Source organism: Teleopsis dalmanni, chromosome X, assembly GCF_002237135.1.
Source record: "Teleopsis dalmanni isolate 2A chromosome X, ASM223713v2, whole genome shotgun sequence".
Classification (NCBI taxonomy): Eukaryota; Metazoa; Arthropoda; class Insecta; order Diptera; family Diopsidae; genus Teleopsis; species Teleopsis dalmanni.
This window is the reverse complement of record NC_051848.1, coordinates 13,341,931-13,365,875: the sequence shown is the minus strand read 5'-3', so window position 1 is coordinate 13,365,875 and position 23,945 is coordinate 13,341,931. Positions and strand designations below refer to the sequence as shown.

The 23,945-nt window shown below is 28.6% G+C and overlaps 4 protein-coding genes across 6 annotated transcripts; 1 reads left to right on the top strand and 3 right to left on the bottom strand.

Moving 5' to 3' along the window:
- Window positions 1-693: 693 nt before the first annotated feature.
- Window positions 694-5,070, bottom strand: LOC119687107 (PRKCA-binding protein). 2 transcript variants are annotated; one of them, XM_038101292.1, is made up of 5 exons: window positions 4,911-5,070; window positions 4,612-4,677; window positions 4,327-4,524; window positions 2,377-2,488; window positions 694-2,320 (listed from the first exon to the last, which is right to left on the bottom strand). In XM_038101292.1, the coding sequence occupies exons 1-5, from the start codon at window positions 4,955-4,957 to the stop codon at window positions 914-916; spliced, it is 1,830 nt and encodes a 609-aa protein (XP_037957220.1). In that variant the 5' UTR covers window positions 4,958-5,070; the 3' UTR covers window positions 694-913. The 2 variants fall into 2 exon arrangements, with proteins under 2 accessions (XP_037957220.1, XP_037957221.1); XM_038101293.1 differs by lacking the exons at window positions 4,327-4,524; window positions 4,612-4,677.
- An 882-nt stretch (window positions 5,071-5,952) lies between these two features.
- LOC119687106 (intraflagellar transport protein 43 homolog) lies at window positions 5,953-7,339 on the top strand. Of its 2 annotated transcripts, XM_038101291.1 has the most exons (6): window positions 5,953-6,136; window positions 6,200-6,336; window positions 6,391-6,638; window positions 6,694-6,717; window positions 6,775-6,903; window positions 6,976-7,339. In XM_038101291.1, exons 2-6 carry the CDS (start codon window positions 6,298-6,300, stop codon window positions 7,244-7,246), a joined length of 711 nt encoding a protein of 236 aa, XP_037957219.1. In that variant the 5' UTR covers window positions 5,953-6,136; window positions 6,200-6,297; the 3' UTR covers window positions 7,247-7,339. The 2 variants fall into 2 exon arrangements, with proteins under 2 accessions (XP_037957219.1, XP_037957218.1); XM_038101290.1 differs by having other exon boundaries at window positions 5,953-6,336.
- Window positions 7,340-7,407: 68 nt separating this feature from the next.
- LOC119687105 (endoplasmic reticulum lectin 1) lies at window positions 7,408-9,458 on the bottom strand. Its single transcript, XM_038101289.1, has 5 exons — window positions 9,198-9,458; window positions 9,025-9,139; window positions 8,844-8,966; window positions 8,099-8,775; window positions 7,408-8,039 (listed from the first exon to the last, which is right to left on the bottom strand). Exons 1-5 carry the CDS (start codon window positions 9,369-9,371, stop codon window positions 7,497-7,499), a joined length of 1,632 nt encoding a protein of 543 aa, XP_037957217.1. The 5' UTR covers window positions 9,372-9,458; the 3' UTR covers window positions 7,408-7,496.
- An 11,419-nt stretch (window positions 9,459-20,877) lies between these two features.
- On the bottom strand, window positions 20,878-21,521 carry LOC119687104 (nuclear protein 1). The gene has a single exon (XM_038101287.1). The coding sequence runs from the start codon at window positions 21,429-21,431 to the stop codon at window positions 21,225-21,227; it is 207 nt and encodes a 68-aa protein (XP_037957215.1). The 5' UTR covers window positions 21,432-21,521; the 3' UTR covers window positions 20,878-21,224.
- Between the last annotated feature and the right edge of the window lie 2,424 nt (window positions 21,522-23,945).

The following is a 23,945-nucleotide window of genomic DNA, read 5'->3' as shown; positions in this document are numbered from 1 at the left end:
ACATAAGAAACGATTGATCTCGGATGGAAAACATTGTGATTTAAAATGTTAATTTTGTTATAATAAGTGATACTGACATTAATTACAATGAACAGATTTGAGAACCGTTTCCAAACAATTACATATTATATTTCAAGCCAATTCGCAAAAAGTTAAAAAAGTATTTGTTATACTTCAAAAAAACTCATTTATTGTTGTGATATAAAATTTTCACATCAAAATTTAAATTTACATTAATCAATAATTAAAATATTATTTTAATTTAGCGTATGACTAGACTAACATTTAAAATAGTGTTATCTAGAACAATAGCAAATGGCGGATATGGCCCTACACAAACCAATTTGAACCCTATTGATCTCTGGTTCCGCCCCTTAAAGTAACAAGGTTTCTTCGCTTTGATCAAGTCTAATCCATTACTCCAACGAAATCTTATTCATCCCTCATCCGTTCCCTATCACAAACAGCCCCTCTTGGTCTCAAGTACCCCCTATTTAATCCAAATTCTAACCTAAGTGTTGGTATTTTGTAGTTCCTTTCATGTCTTCTATGATATAAAGCTCCTCCGGCAATAACAACAACAACAACAACATGGAAGAATAACAAATTGGAGCTGCTTTTATTTATGAATAATTTTTCATTTATTTATTACACAAATGTATATATATATACATATTTTTACCTAAATGTCAGGACAAAATTATCAAATATGTACAGCTTCACCGAAAAATACAAACTAATTACAAATTAACTATCTATAAATTGAACTATCTATAAAATTGTTAATTTTTGAAGCTAATTGTATTTGTATACAAATTAGGCAACTGAGGTGATATCGGTTATCGTTTCCGTTTCCGTTTGTATACATTGTGGCATCTACAATTAATGAAGCTCATTTATGAAATATGTGGTCTCATTGCAGCAGCAAATCAGTTTCCAGCCCATTAGTTGACATTAAATCACGTTCCAGTTCTGAAGTGGTTGTTGTCGCTGCTTGATTTAAAAACAGATCAAAATCGTAAACACCATTTTGGGAAGGAATCAATTCATTTTGTTTGGTCATAGTTTGTGGAGTTGACATTAGATCAACTCCAAAAAGTCCAAGTTCCTTAAGTAAAAGTTCATTGCTTTCACTTGTCTCATTCGTTGTAATTTTGTTAATAACATCTTTACTACCTGTATCTGCTAATAGCGTATCTATTTCTGGTTGTATATTTATAACTGCAGCTGGTTGTTCAATTGCTTCTATACCACAGATAACTTCCGTTGACTGTGTTGATAGCACATTATTACTACTACCATTTGCAACTTCGTCTTCATCATCATCCATTTCTTGCGGTTTAAGTGTGCTTGATTTATATTCAAAATCAGTTTGCTTAAAGTCGACCTCTATTGGAAATAGAGTCGGCACATTTTCCATTCGTTTAACAACAGAAGAGTTTAACTGCGCTAAACTGTTAAGCAAACTCCTTAGTTGCCTATTTAAGTCTGTGGCATGTTTACATTCCAGTAACTCCATTTTTTCTAATACATCTGTCCGCAGCTTTGCAAATTTATTACGTGCATCTTGACGGCAGCGTAATATAAGTCTGTACTCATAGTTTCCCGTCTCCACACGGTACAATGGTTCCTGCAAGGCAGCAAAACTGTGTTCATCATCATCCATTTCTTTGACTTTAAGACAATACGAAAGATATGTAAATTTGGCATCCGCATAGCGACGTACGGTTAATTTTGTATCAGGAATAGCTTTATTTAAATAAGTGCCTAAATCTGCAAGAACAGGTTTAATTTGCTTAATAATCTCTAGGCCATCCTTCTCTAAGGCGCGATGTAGTTCGCCAAAGGTACGAAATGCCTCTGATGCACGTTGTTGTGGTTCACGTGCACTGACTTGGGTAAAACAATCACCAAATGATTTATACGTTTGCAGTACATCATAATAAGCCTTAAGCATGCGGCGCGCATGTTCTACTAAACCTTTGTACATTAATTCAGTGCCTTCAAGTTCTTCCAAGCGTTTCACTAATGAATCGTTACATAGTATAGCACGTGACAAGCCTAGAGTATCTGCGGTATTGCTTGACATTGAATCAACGATCCGATGCTTCAATTTCTTAAGAATGATATCAAGTGATTTTCCCTGTTCCGGATCGGCATGTAACTTATTATAATGAATAGTAACCTCTGTTGACGCAGCTTGTATCATTTTAGCAACTTCTACCTTCGTTTTACCCTTAACACTCACACTGTTGACTGCGAGCAGTTCATCACCACTTTGCAAGGAACCCTCACGAGCAGCTGGAGTGTTGTCAAATACCTGTAAAGATAAACTCAATCATAAAATTGTTAAACAATTTATAATTTAACACTTACTTGTACTATGTATAAACAAGGACATAATGGAGCACCGCCGCCAATGCTTATGCCTATCAAATTACTTTGGTCCTTTATGATGACAACAGAGTTAGTGGTTACGGTCATACCCCTGATTAAAGTTAAATTAAAACTGATGAATTTCAATGATCACTCATTTAGGTGTCAAATATATAAGTACATTTGTGAAAAAGGTGGTGCAAACACAACTTTCGATACTGATATACATTATGCATAAAACTAATAACAGTATAATGTTTAGATTAAACTATAATATTAAGTATTGTATTGATTCATATACTATACATATAAGGGCCATTCTGAAAAATTTAAAAGTGAATTTAATAAATAAAAATTCAAATATTTAATAAATTAAATGGGAAATAATAAAAATAATCCTTTTTCACCACAAAGTAAAAAACATGATAGGAAAAAAATGATCCACTAGCTAGAAAGCATAGAGCTGAACTAAGAGTGTTCATTCAGTCTTCTTCTCATTAAAAATTCCAAAACCTTTAGACCAGCCCTTTTAAGTGCTATTCGTAAACACACATATCTTTTATATACTATATTAATTGAGTTAAATAATTACTCTATATTATTTAACTAAGTTTTATAAACGTACAAAATAAAAGCTAAACTATTTTAAAACTATTACACTTCATGCGACACTAGGCTCTAGTTGTATTGTGGAAATATGTGCTGATTCTGTGTGGCTATGTACTTATATATGTAGTTTTTAAGGGATATTGCTTAATGTGTATTTAGTTTTTATTATCCTGTATTTAAAAAACTATAATATTCAGAACTTGTTACTGAAATGACCAACAAAAGCCTTTTCAGAAATCGTATATTTCCAATAAATTATATCTTTGAGCACTACTCGAATAATTGAATGTGTGGGATTTAGTGGAAGTAAGGCTTTGTTTTTGTCAAAACAGAAGCTATAATCGTATTTCTACAGACTTCTATAACATGTCCAATATATAACTATACAAACTATAAATAAAGATTATCAATTCTATGAGCTATGTGTTTCAATTTTATCTATACCATACAATGCTATTTTTAACAATAAATGCTATTTTCTAATATACATCCGCTAATATCTTGATTATATGTTTACAAACAACTTGAAAATAAATTTAAAGGTTCCCACATAACAATTTTCATTGCAGTCATCATTCCAAGTTTGCTTCGAATTTTGGTTGATTTTTGATCCATTCCATTTTAATTCATCGTACCTACCTTTGGTATAAGCAATCATTTTTATTCAGTAAACGACTCATCTATTTGTATGTTTGTCAAGAAATAAACATTTAGACAGTAACAGGTTACGCTATTTCGATTGAGTATAAGTGATTTAGTTTAAAATATTCCTCTAAAATATTCGCAGCGACATTTAAGTGAGGGTTTATTTACTAAGTTGTCCTCGCGGTGTTGATCGTTGTCCAACAACACTCTTAGGAAGAGAAATTTAAGATTCTCCGGCACTTGAACTGACTCAGCTATCAATCAGATATTGTTATCTTTCAGGGTTAAAAAAATTGCACACTTTTTCCCTTCACATAGTTCAGTTGATGACTGCAATTGTCTTAGGGACCTATAAACAGCACAAACTTAATAAAATAACAATTTAGCATTACTCTTACTGTTTTACACAATTTCTAAGCTATAATATAATTAAAGTATCACAACCATTACAGTATAACTTTAAATATTGTAATTTGTAATATATATATATATATATATATATATATATATATATAGTATATGTATTACTATTTACTAGTATTTATATTCTTATGCAAACATATTATTTATTTGGATTTTACTCTAATAAAATTGAAAGGATTTTTTAAAGCGCCATTAATTTCAAACAAAAGATTACTAAGCATAAATTGTGGCAATGGAATTTTCTTATTGGAATAATGCGTTCATTGCACTTACAGACGTTCTAATTCAAACTTTTGCCTATTAATATCATTGAATTTTTCAACAGTATCCTGACCCATGCACACAATGGTTGCATCAATGTCGCTTATCTGGCAAGTGGGCACGGATTGAGTTATTTTCTTTTGTTCGGAATGTTCGCGAAATGGTTCTGAAACGTTGCTGACCTCAAGCTGCTGTTCCATTGTCTTGACGCTTTGAAGATGTAAATGTGAAGTGTGTTGTTAGCGTATATACTTTCTGTTAACATAGGTTTTAATTAACTTATTCTCCAATACTTACTTAGGCTGCGGCAATTCATCGATTTGCAGCAGCAGAGGCACATTAACATCGATTGCCGTTGCTTCTCTTCAAGTGTGTCGATTTAATGATTTAATAATTAAAATTTCGTAGTACATATAATTTGTACAAACAAATAATACAAAATATAAATATTTATTTACGTATAAAAAGTAAAATGTTTATTTGTATATAACATATTTATTTTTGCTTTAATTATTGATTATTAACAAAAAACAACACGGCCAAGCGAATGAAATACGATGTAAATACTACAAATTTCAAAATTTAAAATCACTTACATTTTATCCTCTTCATAGAAAAAATCATCATCTGTATCCGTAAGCATTATTTATATATTTTTTACGTCGATATAAAAAAAATAATATTTTTAATTTGAAAAAGGCTTAAATAGCTGTAATCAAAAATATACTGTATGTAGCCGTGGCCCTGTTCACAATAGTGTTTGACAATACAGCAACAGTTTGACAGTAAATCAATATGAAGTTATTTCCGGAAGAAGCATAAACAACGAATTAATTAATTCGAAACAGAGCTTCTAATCGAACACTTTCTTATTCCAGTTTAATCAAAAAAATATTTCAGTTCGATTTCGGTAGTGAACCGAAAAAAATCGATATATGTTTTTATTTTCAGTTCAACTGAATTCTATTAAATGAATTCTATAAATTTGAATTCTATTAAAAGTATTATAGAGATATTAAAGATTAATTATAAATTGTCTGCATCATTGTATTTGGAAAGAAATATTGCAAATTTCTGTTTTGTACTACTCCTTCTTATATCTACAACACGAATTTGACGGTTTAAAGAGCTAGTTTAAATACAACACGAGTTTTTTAGTAAAGAAATTTGATTTCACATCATAAATCTGACAAGAAATGATTCAAATAAGTTACATGGAAGAAACGTTACTTTTTCTTAACATTACAACGTTTAAGTTACACGTATTGAATCAGAATTATGTTATATACAAGTAGAGATAAAAAGTAAAGTACCTGTTCTTAAGCATTTTCCATACTTATTTCTACAACGATTCCAAATATCCCTTATTTATAAAGTAATCTTTGTAAAATACTGTGTTTCTACGTATATTAGGTATTTATTCATATAATTTTATAATTTCACAAAAAAAAATATGGATGACATATTTTGTTATAATAAGAAGTTGTTAATAGTCCAATAAAAAAGCTTATAAAACTTAACTATTTGAATTATAAATTAATAAAATATCAATTCATATAACACAAAACAGAACTTTTTATATTAAACAAACAAGCTCATCATTTAAATTTGAATTATTTTTTACTATCAGATTAAATACGATCAATTTTCTTGATTTTTGGTAGCACTTCAATAATTACCAATCAAAAAGAATGAAGAAATAAAAATGTTTATATATGGAAGCACTCTTCTACGAAGCCAAAGTGCCACTAACCATTATCTTCGGAGTTTCAACGTCCTCTCTCTTAACAAGTTGAAATTCATAGAATATATTTCTTAACAGGTATATATCTATTGTGAATTTTTTATCATAAACATTAACTTTTTTATCACACCTGTTGCTTAGCAACCATGTAATAACAAATTGACAGAAAAAAACAAACGAATCCAGCCAAATATCAAAATTAAACTACTTTAACAAATTTGAAAATAATAATTAGAAATATGGATTGGGCCGAAGAGTTAAAAATGTCCATTAGAAAGGTGAATTATTTTTTAATTTATTGCTGAGATAATTTAATCTATGAAAATTATTAGACCACTGCACGTAAAGGCCGCAGATCTAAAAGTCGGGATTTACTTAACGAGCAAAAATCTTCAACTCCCACCTTTACTGGATCTGAAGCTAACAAGGAAATTTCAATTGACATCACTTTGGATATGCAACAATATTCCTCATCTAGCGCTACACCTCAAACAAGCTCAAAGGATTCTGAGTTAAAACGTCCACCAGTTCGTCGTATTTCTGGTGGATGGGCAGATAGCAGTGGATTGAAGGGTTTAAAGTATGTATGTTGAGTTGGCATTGTTAAATAAACCAATAATTTCTTTAAATTTAAGATCGAAAAAGGGTTCCTTTGATGAGTAAGTATTGTGTTAATATTTTTATTGGTACAAAACAAAAACCAATTTATATTACAGCGAACGTTTTCAATTTTCAACTCCGAAATCGACCAAAAGTACTACACCAGACGACGACATACCAATAATACCCGACCTCGAAGATATAAAAGATGAAATTATTCTTAATGAAATAGTTGAACCACCAATGTAATACTATGCAATTAATATATATTATATATCTTAAGTCATAATACAGTTAAAAATATTTTAACATTTTAGATATCCTACAGATCGTGTAGCTACATTAAAAGAACTTAATTATGATTTATTATCACAAAATGCCTTCTCTTCACTTGCCGATATGAACTTAACTGTACTTCTGCATTCCTTGGCACCACAGAATAGTCTCGATGAAGCTGACGAAGTGTGGGAATGGGAAAAGGTTTTCACTCAAATTACAGCAGAAATTCGCAATGAAAAAACGAATGCCATTCCAATGCAAAAACTGGAAATCGGTCCAGACGAAATGCCACCAATGATGCATGCTTAAAAATCCACCGAATGTGACAACGTTGAAAACTGTACCATGTAAGCAATGAAGCTCGATGTTGATTCCGACACTAATAGTTTTGGAACAATTTACGAAAAGTTCTGCACTCAAATTAATTATAATATATACAAATCACATTTCTTTTAAATCATAAAATTTAATACATTAGAAAAACAAAAAAAAAAAAAATAACAAACCTCATTGTGTTCATAAATTTATGCTAAGGATAAATGACTACACAACAACTAAACTAAGCTAATACATTTTCCGGAATGACTTGTTCCATTTGAGTTGGCACTTCAACTGGCTCCAAGTCTTCTGTTTGGGATAGTTTTTCTAAATATTTGTTGAGCAGATTAACATTCTCTATATCTGTATTGGACATTTTTTGTAATTTTTGTAATTTTTCATCGTTAACTAAACCGAACTCATCAGTTACAGTTATGAGATCACAAACTATCGGAGACTCTACAACTAAAATGTATTGACATGTTTTTGGTTCCAGCAAATACATCGCCACGGACGAGCTACTTTGAGTTACAGGAGTACAGGTTAATTTTACATCCACTTCACGTGGTAAACCAGTTCGATCGCAAAGTGTACCTTTTTCATAATGATGCCATATTGATTGAGCATTTTTTGTTGGCACTTTGTCAGGATGGGCGAACATCCATAGCCGATGGTCCCGCTCATTGAAATATCCTAGAAATACTTCAGTTTCTACTTTTTTGTCGTTATGAAATTGGCGCACATGTCGACCATAACAAAATTCATATTTCCACCAGCCAGAACCCTGAGGATCGAATAATCATATAAAAGATATTAGATTACATTTCTTCGGAAAATACTTACGCCTGTCAAACAATTCTTTCCAGATATGAATGCTTTTATTGGCGTAATATCCGAGAGGCCTGTAGATGCACTTTGTCTTGAACCGTCTATATCAATGCCGGCACCCATCATTATATCCAACGCTAATTTATCGACATCTCCGCCAATTCTGTTCAAATATAAATATCGATCTCCTGCTGCAGTAGTACGTGTCAGTGCAATTGTCGTAGCTTCTTTCGTAACTGGAATATCGTCATCAATTGTGTGTTGTGTTTGTAAATCGTTCAGTTCTTGACGTAGCATGCTCAGCGGCTTGTGAGGTTCAGTTGGAGAATTAAAGCACATGATTGATACTTCCTTTGTTTCTTCTGGATGAAACACTGGCATCATACACAACACAGATGTTAATATGATAACTTCATAATTACATGAGGATGTTTCCTTAAAGGAATAAATCTCGTTTTTGCCATGTAGGTAGCAAACATAACGAATCACTGTGGTACGTGGTGCATTTATAATGTCGCATAGAGTACCGTCATTCATTTCTAACTCCAAATACGGATATCTTGTATTATCAATTTTCGTTGTTTTGAACTTGATACCAGCTTTTTGATTTTCGTCCCATTGCTTTACTAACTTTTCAGTCTTCTCTTCGCTCCATTTACCAAGATAATATTCTTGGAATTTTGTAGTTTTACCTAAATAGTTTTATTTATTAATGTAAAACGATGTAAAATTAAAAATAAACTATATATATTCGTTATACCTTCTCGTTCTTCATGATATTGACGCATGTGGGAACCATGGCATAACTCGTAAGACCAATATGCCTCAATGCGGTAATTGCAAGTGGTAGAAGAGAATATAGGTTCCAATAAAGCTCGTAAAGCTTTTATCATAAAAATTAAATATATGTCATCTTGGATTTGAGATAATTTGATACTTACACAATTCCGGTTCGTTTGTTTTCTTCTCCACTTTAGTATCTTCTACTGTTGGAATTACACAATCGTACTTCTCCTTCTCATGTGTATGAAACGTTTTCAAATGGTTTTTCAAATCCTATGTATTAATCAATAAATTAAATTAACCGCGCTTTTATAAATAGTTAGACTCTTACCGGATTCTTTTCAAAATCTGGCATTTCAAAATCAATTTTGTACAAAATCGCATCATCGAAATCTTTAATGTCGTGAGCTTGGACAAACGTCACTTGCATGTATCCAGTTACCCATAACGAAACTAAAGTTATAATATAAACATTTCTCCTTGATATTGCACAAAAACTATCCATTTCCTTGTTTTGAAATTTATTATTTTTCTACTCATATGGACATCAACAATACCTGTAAACAATTGATTGGTTCATGTAGAAGATACGTAAGTAATTCATCGTCAATAGTGACATAAGAAATTTGATTACCGATTACTTCAGAACCGAATATAACCCATTTATGTAGATGCAAAGAAAAGCAGTCCTATATATATTATGAGATGCAAATTAAAACATTAGGGGTATTCAGGCAACTGATTAGTTGCTTAGTAGTTGATTACAACAAAAATTTGCATACAAAAATGAAACTAAGCAGAGAATCAACTATTTCGGAGATTCTCAGATTAGTGAAAATTTGATTAATAGTGCTGCCAGAACCAAGTGTCGGCGCTACAAGCATAGGGTGTCTTAACAAGAAAATGCAAAAATAATAACATAAATTAATAAATAAAATTCAGTAAAATTATAATTTTTAAAGGGTTAAAACATAATTTAAAAGTGTAAAATTAAATATTCTACTTCTTGATATATGACACGTTTGCAATTTTAGTTATATGATAAATCATATGACAAATTTAAATGATATTAAAATTTACGAATATTTGAGTATTTCACTGTTAACATACGTTTCACTATTGCTGTTGATACGAGTGCTGCCAAGGCATTTGCACACAACAAACTCATCAGATTACGCATTTTGGGTCGTTCAAGCAACTGATTAACATCAAAATACTAAATTTTTTTTATATGAAGTTTTTAAATCAACTAAGCAACTGAATACCCCTATTAATATTGAATTTCATAAAACATCTTTAATAATTAAAAATATGATTTTAATATTGCAGGTAACTACAAAACACATCACGCCATAAAAAGTTCATGTCATATAATTTATTTGAAATTTTAAACAAAGTTCATGCTGTCATCGTCTACGATACAATAAACAGGAGCAGTCACGTGAATGAAGAACAGTTATTTACTTTCTACTGATGAGTAAAGGAAAATATTTAATATATGGTATAATATATGGCATACAAATAACTGCATCCATTTTCTTATTCTCTTTCAATTACTTCTAAATTCTTCACATCTGTTTTGTATTATGAACAGAGATTTACTGCAAGAGTATATTTATATTATTACATTTGTAAATAGCTTTTATAACATTACATTACATTATTACATTTGTATGTAATAAATATTATTTTATACCGATGCTAAACGGTTTAATACATTTTTATATCCAAAATAATTTGATGAATACATTAATAAATCCTTATAAAAAACTAATAAGTTAAAAATTGAAATCAAATTGTATGAAATTATTTCTAGTACGCTATGGTTAATAAATCACCTACGGATATAAATGATTAGCTGAAATTAATTGTTTCAACACTATCTGACTTTACAAATAACTTGAAGATGTCAAATCCACATGATGCTATTGTGAATGTCCAGCGTACAGGGTTGTCAAAATATAAAATTACGTATTTATATATTTGTCGTATTTTAAACAACTTGAGATAAATATATATATGCATATGTATATTTCCAGATAAAGACTCGATAATCTTTTTAATTGGGTAGTAATAATAGTTTTATATAATAGCTGGAATTTTTTCTTTTAGAGTTGTAAAAAACAGCATTAAATCTAGTTCAAACAAATTGACATTAGTTAAATGCTTTTTTAACATATGTATGCTTTTTGTTGTGTACAATATGAAATATAAAAATTGTGAGCTTTAAGAACTTATTAATTTAAATAAAAGAAAACAAAATGAACAATGGTTAGCATTTTAATCTAATATATATAAATTTATTTATGTATTTGAATTTATTAGCAAATGTAATGCTCATATGAGTACGGCTAATATTCTTATTAAAAACGAAAAAAATAATATAAATAGATTTTTTGTTATATATACAATTTTTTGATCAGTTATCTTAAAAATATTTGAAAATTATTGTTATAGTAATTATTACTATTATTGTAAATATTATAATTAAATAAGGATCAAAGTTTGTATACTTTTAAGAATTAAACATTTTTATTTCGATAACATAAGTACAGAGGCTCTTATTTATATATTTATAAATGTTAACAAATTTTAAATGAAATGTGGACGGACAGACGGACGGTTTATTAAAAAAGTGTATCTCAACAGTTACGATTATAGATTTATGTATTATAAAATTACGGTATTATCATAACTATTACGCAAGAGTATATCAAACTCATTTTGGATGCAATATGAGTCAAAATTTTTAATTGGAACTCATTCTTTGATCAAAATTTTGTCTTGTTTTAACTGAGCTCATAATTTAAAGATTTGATTGAAATATACATATATTAATCAGATTTCTATTGCCTTAAAGCGACCCAATTTCTTCATCTATTGCTCTTCCATTTTGTTTGGTTTTTTATGTTCTCCCACAATCTTTAACAAAGTAACTTATAACTAAATATTATTTGAATATATGAAATTATATTTCAATATATATATAAAATAATAAATTGAATTATACATGTATGTATATCTTTTAAAAAATTGATCATCGAACGCCCTAGCTGTTCGCCTCAAATCGAAACTTCTAGTGGCCGTACTGTAACATAAATGTAAAATTTATAAATATTACTGCAAATAAATAATAATAAATCACAAATAAATAATTTAATAAATTAGTTATATATCAGGTATACAAATGGTATTGATAAACCATAAACCATATATTGATAAACCATATAAATCATATATTCTATTCTATTCTTATAAAAATATTTATAAATCAATCATTCATGAATATAAATTTTTGAGTATATTACAGTTTTTATTATTATTTATTTGAAGTAGAAGCAGCGATAAGACGAAATATTAAATCGACATTTTCATTAGATAGGTATAAAAACAAAACATATGTATGTCATATAAAATTATATGACATTAATTATATATATATAATATATTATATTATATGACATTAATCTATATATACATTATATATAGAATAGTAAACAAACCAAAATATTAATAATCTAAATATTTGCCGGCATGGTATTTCTTTTTTTTTTCATTAAAATTCTTTAACATCGTTTTTGTTTTGGTTTTAATATTTAAAGATATTGACTGAAATATGAAAACATTGTATTGATTGATAGTTTGTTTTTGTAATTCTAAATATATTTTGATGTATTCTATTTGTTATAAACAGAAAAATATTTATGAAGTTAGAATTAGACCTTACCATTTGCTTGAGGAATATAATTCAGATTCTGATATGTGAATCAAGTTAGAAAAATGACAATGAGTAATTTACGATATTAAAATTAACAGTACGTTCGAACTGACATTGCCTTATTATAACAATTTAAAAAAAATTTATTTTTCAAAATAAATATTCAAGTTTATTTTGATTTATTATAATATAATATATGAAACGTTTAAATTTTTTGTTTTAAGTTTTTTTAAGTAAAATGCTGTTCACACTGGCACATTTGTTTCGTTTGAGCACGTTTTTTGTGAATTAACAAATCAAACTTATTTAGAAGTGAAATAAAAATTATTGTTGAAATGTTTGAAGTTTTAAAAATTAAATAACAAAAAAACGCTGGGGTGCATTTAAAATTTGGAATTTTTTTACAGTTTGGTTTATGGTATGCATTTTATATATTTATAAAAAAAAAACAAAATTTCTTCGCCTCATTTTTCAACGAAACAAATGAGTCGCTCTGAATAGCTTTATTCGTTCCAAATTAGTTAACAGTTTAAAAGTTTCATGCGTCAGTCTGAACAGCAATTTACGTACGAATTCATTCTATTCTATTATATAATTATTATAATATATAATTGTAATAAACTTGATAATATGATAATACTATTTATTGATAATAAATAATACTATTTATTATTGACTTGATAATAATACTATTTATTATAATGAAAAACAATCTCATAATAAAAAGTATAGATTGTACTTGCCATAAGAACACGCCAACATAAGCCAACAGGAACCTACGATAGAAAAATATATATTAAATACTATGAATATTTTATAGAGTCTTATATATCAAGTGTGATGATTGCTGTTTTCTACGCATTTTTTCTCCAACTGATGCTTTAAATACCTTTTTGGTTAGAGCATCGTATTCCATTGTGACGGCTTGATGGAATCGTTGGTAGGTCGTAGATTCAAATCGTAGACTGTAAATTCACTAAACAACGTCAGTATTGGAAACTTCAATTATCACCTCAAAAAGATAACTCTTGTTGAGGCAGACACCTCAACTGACAAGCAGAAGGATGACTGTCTTGGGACATCATTGGTGATGATTTGGCAGCCAACCTCAAGCTTAATGAGGTGCTTGCAATAACAAGAGATGGGGTTATGCGAATGAAAGCCACTTTAGCTCAATAACGACTCAATAACAACTCAATAACGACATTCTAGAATTCGAATGACGAAAAAGACCCAAGTAATTTCGTGATCTACTTCTGCTAATCCTTCACTTCCTTATCGTTTTTTTGAAGGGCATCTTAAAAGCCAAGGGTATCTCTAGACATTTATGCAAAGCCACTAAAATATACGAGTATGTATGTATGCCTCCATTGTTTGCCAGCATGGCAAGTAGATTTGAGGTGTAAGTAGGATAACCACAGAATAACCTATAACCATTCATAGGTTAGTAGAATGTTATAAACAGCAGCACTAAGCCACATCCATACCTTGGCTTTAATGGCGTGATGATTGATCAAGAGAAAGATTGGTGACTTTTTGAGTGACGTAATAAAGAACTGTTTAATTTCCTATTACTTAAATAGTCAAGTATTAACCGTGTCAATCTGTCTAAGTAATATGACTTAAATAAGTAAAGAAGTTGGATTTAATTGAATGTCGATTCATAATAAAGAGACTCTATAAGTTTAAAAATTGCTAAAGAACTATCTTTCTGTGTGTATGGAAGATTATAAAACTATACAACATATTATTTGATACCATTTTGTCATGTGTTATTTTAATTTGTAAGTTTGTAAAATTACAAGCGTATATTCACGCTTTACCTTGTTGTAAAATATAAATATACATATATGTATGTACCTATATGGATGTATACTATAAGTATTTGATGGAAAACGCAATTCGCTAGCGACCACGTTGAAATAAATCTATAATTATTATAATATCGAACTATTAAAAGAAAGATTGAACTAAATACATATATCAAGTGTGTTTTCTTAAAAGTTTTTTGAAGCAAATTTTTATATTCTTAATTAATTGTTAGTCAAACTTCGAACATTCTATTAGTAAAATTTTCTATAGAAGGTAATTAATATGTTGTATTTGCCTTTATCAAATACTATACAGAGTACTTAGCATGTATGTATGTATGTATATAAGTTTACCATTTTTTATCATCTTATTATGATGATTATTTATGTGCATATGTATGTATCTAAATAATTTATGTATCTCCAAAAATCAAAGATGACTACTTAGTCTTTCGCTGCATATGCATACCTACATACTTAGTTACATACTAAGTTAAGTAGTTCCCTCTGGTTTTGATTTACAGAAGGTCTTAAAGACTTCCAAAGCAAATAACTTCCAAACGCTATAATCTGTTTGCAAGAGCCTGATGTCAGCCGACAGAAGTGATAAAACGTATAATATTAAGTCTATTTCGTCTAGCTCTGCTCACAAAGCTAGCAAGTTCTTGGTAGACGCGTACTAGATTCAAAGTGAGTTGTAGTTGAAACTTGCGAACAATTATGGATACACAATTCAATGGCCCGGCCCGTATGTGTTTTACTTACATATGTATGTACATATGTAGTATGTTGGAACATTTTCCAATTTTGCTAGACTCGTTTATAAGAATTCTAGAAACGCTAGAAAAACACATACTTGAAAACTACAAAAAATGCTTTGATGACTCAAGCAATCGATCACAGTAGCTATATGTATGTATACATAGATATGTGTGATTGTTTGTTATACACAAATATGTATACGTTTGAGTTAGCTTTGTTTATTTATATTTTATTTAATATCGGCAAATGTTTTAAGGTTTAATTGCCACTTTATATTTTATTTTTTTGACTTCGACATTTGATTAGTTTTTTTTTATGACTTTATTAAATTATTGTATTTTATTTAATGCTTGTTTTGATTGTAACTTATCTCAGCTGTTATAATATTATTTATATTTATGTTTTTATAAGTATACATATATACATACATGAACACACACATATGTGTGTACATACATACATGTATATGAAGAGTGGATCTTAAATATTTAAATAAATTCAAATTAACAAGTTTTTTTCAACCCATTTTTCAAAATATTTACATACATACATACATAGATCGTAATATTTTAGTTTCATGACCTTAACGACAATTGTACTGTTCCTACAATTACTCAAAAGTAAACTGGAGTTTGAAATATAAGCATTGAATAATCAATAGATTTTACTCCTTTGTGAACATGCTCAATGCTTTGATTCAGTAGGAACATACTGGGAGAGAGTATTTGTCCTCTGTCTGTTATTAGGAAGTCATCAACGAAAGATGCTCTGACCTTAAGATAACAGATGATATTCCACCTATTCCCCCTTGGGGCTGTAACAGCACAGAAGATGTGTTAAGCTTGCAGAATATTATACTTCACTGGTAGCGTTAATCCCTATCATTATTTTGTTTTATTTCATTTAAGTAGTCAAGTTAATTTTGCAGATATTCGTTCAAGAAGTTTACCATCTGATCCATATAGAAACACTTGTACATACATACATATGCATGCATCTTATTCGATCAAATATATTAATCGTCATAATTTTAATTTTATGCTTTAAATGCATTGAAGTATTTAATGGAAACACCGTGGATATATTGAAAACAAATATTGATGGGAAGTCGAAATTTTGAATAATAAATAATAATAGATGTGCATTAGTCACTCTTTGTTTCTCTTAGATTCAAAATATGCTTATTGCAGTGGAAATGAGTAATTTGGAAATATTCGTAGATTGCTCCATTTTTGTGAAATACTGATAAAATATATTTACTCAGACAATCAACTGAGACAGTGCAGTCTTTTAGTGTTTCGTAACGATTTTTAACATTTTAATAATTTTTTTTAAATATTTAATTAAAATAAATCATTTATTATTGCAAGCTTCAGCAAAATTGCGAAATATAAAAATGCAAAGTGTTTTTGTTTATTTCGTTTGTCATTGAAAATGTTCTGTTCGGTTCTGTTCTGTTTTGTTTATTTCACATTCTTTTTATTATTTATAATTTACTGCTATTTTTACTGAAAAGATAAAGAAACTTAGTCTGTCTTCGGGTTTTCAAGATTTTTATATAACTATGAGTCAGGAAAGAAGGTAAACAGTTTGTTAAACTGAGTACTAGTTCTATTTACATATTTTCATAAAATATTTGATATACAAATGTATATAGATACTTACATAAGTAGTAGTCCGAAATGAGCAGGATTTTTCAAAAATATATTTAAATACATATGTATGTATATGCAGTGAGACAATCTATTGGCAATGACTTGTTTCGATAAGGTAAGAGCTTTCACAAACAAGTGTTCTGTCGAAATTAACTGATGTTTTTGATCAATGAAGTTCGATGAAGATTTTATCTAATCTATAGTAAATTTATAAACAGTGTTGATTGAATTTGCGGGGATACGAGTAAGAGTTTTTTTGAGCCGCGGTTACCACTGTTATGGTCTGCCATGGAATAAGCAGTCAGCACCATATACATGGTTCATCAACTGAAACGTTACTTAAAACATATTACCGATACCTACTTATGTACCGACAACACAAACTTATTGTCACTCAGATACAATAAATATAACTCTGCTTATTTACGTCTAGATACCTCAATGTTATTACAGTATATTAGTCAAGTTTCCTTCTAACCGATGTATGGCCTCAATAAAAATACCTTTATTAAATAATTCCTTTTAACTTTGAAATCCATCTTATAACTTCATATTTTATGTGATTACTTCACATCAGTACTTCACAATTATGACATTTGGGCTGTAAAAGATTTAGGTTTGAAATAAATGTGTTTCGAGGATGACAATTTACTTAATGAGAAGAAAAAGTAAAGCATTAGTCGTTAATCATAAGGTTGAACTCACAAGTGCTCTAAGTAATCAACCATGTTCAGCTTATCCTCAAATATCTCTCTATCTCAATTTCTGTATAATCTCTATTTTTGGAAAATATTTTCCATTTTAACCTGAATACTAATATTCAATAATTCCATTGATGAATTTTACAATATCATTTGGTTTTAATTTACAGGTCTCTTTTAATTCGACATAACGCAAAATAATCCAATAAAATAAATAAGTAATTAAATCATTCAGTACTTCACTAAATCCACAGTTTTTCGCACCCTTTAATACCATCTTTGAACGACAAAATTTAATACGATTATGTCTAGATAAGAAGTCAGTAATGAATCGGTATTCAGATCCATTTTGACTAAATATTTCGTCAGAATTTTTCTTTTTAAGCCAATTTAGCTGATTGGAATTGTCTTAGGACTTTGGCTTTAACATATCACTTCACAAATTTTATACATATGTTCAATATTTCGAAATATTTTAATATTCCATCGAGAAGAATTGTGTGCTCGCAAAAAAAATGTACTGGTGCCCCATTTTTGTTTTAAACAAAAACAGAACAAAATCTAAATTTTAACCGTTTTCATGCAACAGAATATTTAAATATTCATTTAGATTAAGTTGATCTAAGTTGGTCGCTTTTTTGGATCCTGCTAAGAGGCGTTAACAAGATAGGCACCTAGGTCTACATATTTTATGTTATTGTTACGAACTGAATGAACTACAATAAAATATCTACAAAATGCTTCTTTCAACCTTTGTGAAATGAGAGTAGTCAATTAGGCTCCAAGTAACCCATCTGCCTAAGAGCGCATAGCAGAGAATATCTCTATCATAGCAGAGAAAATCTTCTTCGACGCATAGTGCTACTGAAGTGGTTTGAATAAGAAAATTTATATTGAATTTATATCTAATCCGATAATATATATGTATATATTCATTTTTTCACTTTTAATATTTCTTGAAATAAAATATGTTACTCTATACTAAAAAGTAAAAAAAAAAAGATATAAAATTTCATTTACAAAGTTTAAAAAATTACATATTTTAGTAAATTTACAGACAACACAGCAATATTTTTACAAGGGCCCGGTTTCTTTCTTGTTGATAAGAACTTGTAATGGAAAATTTTATGTTTCAAACTATTTCTATGCATTTTGGTGATTTTCTTGTGTGCGTGTGACCTTAATAATATTTTTTTCTACTGAAGCATCACACTCTACTTCAGTAGAATGTGGTACTTTTCCATAAAAAACTTATTCACTTGAGACGATATTAAAACTCCGCTCAATATTTATTTATTTATATTTTTTGTTTTTCCTAATTATTTTTAGGTACTAAGTAAAAAGTTTTCTATTCGACACCAACTTATAGGTGAGGCAACTGCAAAGATTTTTGTAATGCTTTAAAGCCAATGATAGATACCAGTACCACACTGTTCTAGGAGAATTCAGATTTATTTAGAATTCAAAAAGTAAACCCATCATGTATAACATGACAAGATTTTTAACACATTCATTTTCTGTCTTGTCAAAAACTAATTTATAGTGTAATAAAAATTGAAAATGGCTTTAATATCAATCGCCATTATATCCAATGGACATTTAACGGAAGAAATTTCCAAAGAATATTTCCTTCTTCTCTGATCCATAGCTATAAGAGTAATTATTAAAGAAAGCGTGTAACCGGTTATGTTGTCTCTTCATTAATTATTGTCCTAAAACAGAGATGAGTATTTCCTTATATATATAGATATATATATATATATTATATATAATATATATAGTTATATACTTATTTCCATAACTATAAGAGTAATTATTAAAGAAAGTGTATAACCGGTTATGTTATCTCTTCATTAATTATTGTCCTGAAACAGAGAAGAATATTTCCGTCTTCTCTGATCCATAGCTGTAACAATTATTATTACAGAAAGCGTCTAACCGGTTATATATATATGTATATATATAAATATATATATATGTATATTTATATATAGTTAAATAAATACCATAATATTTCAAATTTTCTATTGTTAAATAAAGTTTTTCTCTCCTCCCAACTTTTGTCAATGATTAAATATTTAGTAAATAATTACGTGCCAAAATTATTAATGTTTAATTTATTAAATCAATGACTAAAATATAAACATTTTTCGTTTAATTTCATATTTAGATACACGGAAATATTAAACAAACAGAAAGTATTTAATATTTCAACAGATATTATTAATGTTTATTGCAATGATCGAACGATCGCGAGGCCAATAAATAGGCCGGAAGTTACATTGTAAGGCTACAGTGTAAATTCAATATATTTTGTATAAAAATAAAAATTAATATTGGATCGTTTCTTTCGGATATACATATGTACGAAATGTTTAAAAATACATTTTCTGCCACATAAATTCTTGTTGACATCTGAAAAAATGGACTTTTTTGTAAGGAATGAAAATTTTGTTTTTCCTTAGTTAGAGAGGAGGTCTAAAATATTGTTCAACATTTCAACATTAGAATATAAATATAAAACCAACATAATAGATTCTAATCAACTGCGTTTGATTTACATACCTACATTGTTTTCTTGAGTAATGTTTAAAAGCAGCTGACTTTATTTGCTATCACGTCTACATTATAAAATTACTTATGCTTGTTCTTATTTTAGAAAATAAAAAGCATTAAAAGTGTACATTAGCTTAATTCATAAATATGTATATTTGCAGGCTGGCTATATGCCAGTTTGCTACGTAAATCCTAAGTGGATCTTAAGTGTGCAAGTTTCTTGAGATAATAAATCAACTCTAGCCTTTCAAACAAAACGGACCAATAGACCAATAGGAAAGCATAAATGAAAGAAAGTTCGTTAACTTTTCAAAATGAAATGCAGCAAAACAAAAAAATGTCTTTTGTTGTACAAGATTTGGATGCATGAGCAGAGGCGGTGCAAGGCGACGACATGACTGGTACCAGTTGGAATTGTGAACTGGTACCAGCAAGTCTTTTATGTGTAGTTTTTCCAAGTAAAAACAAAAAAGTTTACTGTTATTGTTTTCAGTTTTATTGTATTTTTAAAAATTTTTTCAAATTGTTTCATATTTAGCTTACAATAACCTATCTAAAAAAATTTAAGAATATAAAACTGAACAATATTTTTTACGCTTATACAAAAATCATAAAATTACTTATAAGTAAACAATTTATAATTAGTTTTTCAAATTTCTTATAAAAAAAAACTAAATTTAATATTCATTAAGCGAGAAAATTTAAAATTTGTTTTTAAAAATAAATTAATAAGTATTAAAATAACAATAAAAATATGTATGTATATAATTAATATAAAATTAATAGTTTTTAAATTGTTTCTTTATAATTAATAATTTTTTCTTGTTACGTTAATTGCTAAATCTTTAGTTTTCTGAAGGAAACAGACCAAAACCTGTGTCGTCTGCGTTGCAGCTTTCACAAGTGTTTGGCTGTTCCTTACCTTATTGCTTTTTTTTTAATTATTTTTTTTTTCTTTTAAATTGTTGTGTGCTGTGTTGCCAAATTTTATTGACTCCTTATTTTTTATTTAACTTTTTCTTCTTCTGATTTCTGATTTCTTTTTTCTGAACTAAACTTTCATCCACTTTTAACGCGTAGGTCTGCTTTACTACTTTTTTTTTTGCTTTATGCACTTTAAAATTCGTTTACTCTTTTTAATTTCAAATTTTAGTTTTAATTCTTTGCCATGCAAGTCTTTTTGTTGTTGTTAGTGTTCATAAGTTTGGTTAATATTTTTCTGGAATGTCCGCTGGGATCAAAGTGATTGGTATGATCGCTAGCTTCCTTCTTGGTACGTTGTTTTCCACTGTGTCCCGAATGAATGTGCTTGTTGTGGTCAAAATTGTAATGCTCATATTCATCAAAGTAGGCTTCGGACATTTTGTTGTTATATTCACGGTTGAACACAATTAAAGTGATGAATTTTCACTATTGAAACTTTATTGACTGACTTTGTCGTTCGTTTTTGATTTGGTAATGCAATTATTACAGTTTTAATATTTTTATTTATATAAGCTTTTATTTTATATTTTACTAAAGCTGTTGATTTTCTTTTATGATGACGTATCGCACACGTCCAACCTTTTAAAGTTTGTTTATTTAACTAAACTGGAATTGTAGCTGCGCAGATTCATTTATATACCCACCGGCTGCTTGCAACTATGGGCTACTGCTGTGTTCGGTGACAGCAGAGGGGCATGTATTGTTTTTATTTATTTTGCTTTTGCGTATTGACACACATGCACACACATTCATACCAAAAGATGTTCATATTTCATATCAAGTTGTTCTCTCATTTTTCATTTTTGTTGAGCTGAATTTACTCTGCTGCGCAATTTAGATTACATGAAATTTGTATAGAATTGTACCGCTACAATGGATATTAACAGCATGTTCGGTTATCTATTAATCTTTGAAGGTTAATGATAATCAACTTATGTACATACACTTATGTAGATATGATAATAAATATTTTATATACTTTCCGAGTAAAATTAGTTGCAAAAGATCGTCCTTGAATATTGGCTACATAGTCTGCAAAGTATCGATTTCATTCGTAACATTAATAATTAAAAACCATGAATATTAAGTTATACATTGAAAAACGTAACTAAAAAACTTTTAGAGGCCATTCTTTTTACAATGACAAAGAATTTTAAATCTTATTGCCATTATTATTATTGCCGTCATATTATTTTTTTCGTAGTTTAAAATGATAGCCCTGGATAATCAGTTCAATATGTGAACTCGGTCATACGTTTATTAGACGACGTATCTATTAGATCTACGTATCTATATACAATGACTAAAATTGATTTTACTCTTGATTTCAGTTCATAAATAAATTAAAATGTCTTTCGATTTTAAAGATTATTTAAGCCTACAGTAATTACGAGATTCATAAATAGTCTAGAATTGTTTTAGTTGGGTGTTTAGGCACACAATAGATCTTTTAGGTCGGAGTCATAGCCTATTATTCATTAATAGTAGAGATTATTCACACTATCGCTACACATATATGCTATTATGAAGTATGAATTAGAGTTCATTTTAAATTTGTAACGAGCAAAATTAAGAATAAAATTTAATGTCTTTTTGCTGTATAAATATATTTTAATTCGCATATTTTAATTGAATGTTAATCGTTTAAAGTTAGTTTTCTTAACCCAAAATGTACCGAAAACAAACAAATTTTTAATGTTTTTTACAAACACCGCTACCAGTATATCCTAAATAAGAGAAATCGCATTTCGATGGGATTGCATATTACATTGCATTACTGTAAATTGTACTATAATTTATGAAAAAATACGTATCATTGTTAAATGGTTTGTAATTTATTATGATAAAGAAAACTTTTTATTTCAGCAGAAATTGATTGTTGTTGAAATGATGAAATTATATTAGCAGCATTAAAAGTTTTTTCGTACATGGCCTGAAGTGTGATTGGCTAATTTTTAGGATATAAAGTGGATCTAGAGGTGATTTGGAACTGTTTAAATTTTAATTTGTTCTTAAAACCAACAAGTAATTTCTTAGCTGTACTATGTATATATGTAATAAGGTCGTCTATTATCCATCTACTACTATTGAATATACTATTAGAGCAAAAAAAAAAGTGATATCTTAAAAGATATATATACACATATCTAACTTATTGTTTAACATTGACATTCTGTTAAAAATACTTGAACTTAAATTTTGGATCGACGTATATATATAGATTTAACATATGTAGAGTGCAATAATGTATCTATAAGGCCTATTTGATATTCGCTAGTGTTATGAAAAACGTAAAAACAAACAACTGTGAAAACAAAAACAGTTTTGCTTTGTTTTTTTTTTTGTTTGTTTTCTATTTAATGTACTTCTAGATTCTTTGTTTTTGTGGTATTGTTGAGTCTTTTGGTTAGTTTTACTCTCTGACGTTTTTTATGCAAGACAGCATTTTTATAGACAACGAACACAATTCTCGCCGGGTTAGTGTACTTTACTTCACCTTTTATATTAATATTTTAATTTAAAAATATATAAATACATATATGTATGTTTGTACTTTGCATAAACATAATTTCGACAAATTCACTTGAATTGAAAATATCCAATAAATGTGCACATATGGAAAATAACCATATATTTTTATATATTTGTATGTAGTAGCTTTACATACAGATATGTCTATATATGAGATATATTATATAAGCATACATTAAAATATTATCAAGTTTCTATTTATTATTTATTATTGTTTTGTTTATCGCTGATAAGTTTTACCGGCTTTTTATAGTTTTTATAAACAAATAGATTTGTATGTGCGTATATACACGTATATGCATAATGTTAGATAATTTCGTAAATAAATTAATGAATAAGGTGTTTACTTTCGAAATTGCT

Excerpts from the sequence above, each read along its gene's own strand:
- LOC119687107 (XM_038101292.1), bottom strand. The coding sequence starts at position 4,957 with ATGCTTACGGATACAGATGATGATTTTTTCTATGAAGAGGATAAAAT. Across the intron at positions 4,678-4,910 it reads TTCTATGAAGAGGATAAAAT|AGAAGCAACGGCAATCGATG; the intron begins GTAAGTGATTTT and ends ACACACTTGAAG. Across the intron at positions 4,525-4,611 it reads GATGAATTGCCGCAGCCTAA|CGTCAAGACAATGGAACAGC; the intron begins GTAAGTATTGGA and ends ACATCTTCAAAG.
- LOC119687106 (XM_038101291.1), top strand. The coding sequence starts at position 6,298 with ATGGATTGGGCCGAAGAGTTAAAAATGTCCATTAGAAAG. Across the intron at positions 6,337-6,390 it reads TAAAAATGTCCATTAGAAAG|ACCACTGCACGTAAAGGCCG; the intron begins GTGAATTATTTT and ends GAAAATTATTAG. Across the intron at positions 6,639-6,693 it reads AGTGGATTGAAGGGTTTAAA|ATCGAAAAAGGGTTCCTTTG; the intron begins GTATGTATGTTG and ends TTTAAATTTAAG.
- LOC119687105 (XM_038101289.1), bottom strand. The coding sequence starts at position 9,371 with ATGGATAGTTTTTGTGCAATATCAAGGAGAAATGTTTATATTATAACT. Across the intron at positions 8,967-9,024 it reads AACAAACGAACCGGAATTGT|CTTTACGAGCTTTATTGGAA; the intron begins GTAAGTATCAAA and ends TTATGATAAAAG. Across the intron at positions 8,776-8,843 it reads ATATCATGAAGAACGAGAAG|GTAAAACTACAAAATTCCAA; the intron begins GTATAACGAATA and ends AAAACTATTTAG.
- LOC119687104 (XM_038101287.1), bottom strand. The coding sequence starts at position 21,431 with ATGTCCGAAGCCTACTTTGATGAATATGAGCATTACAATTTTGACCAC.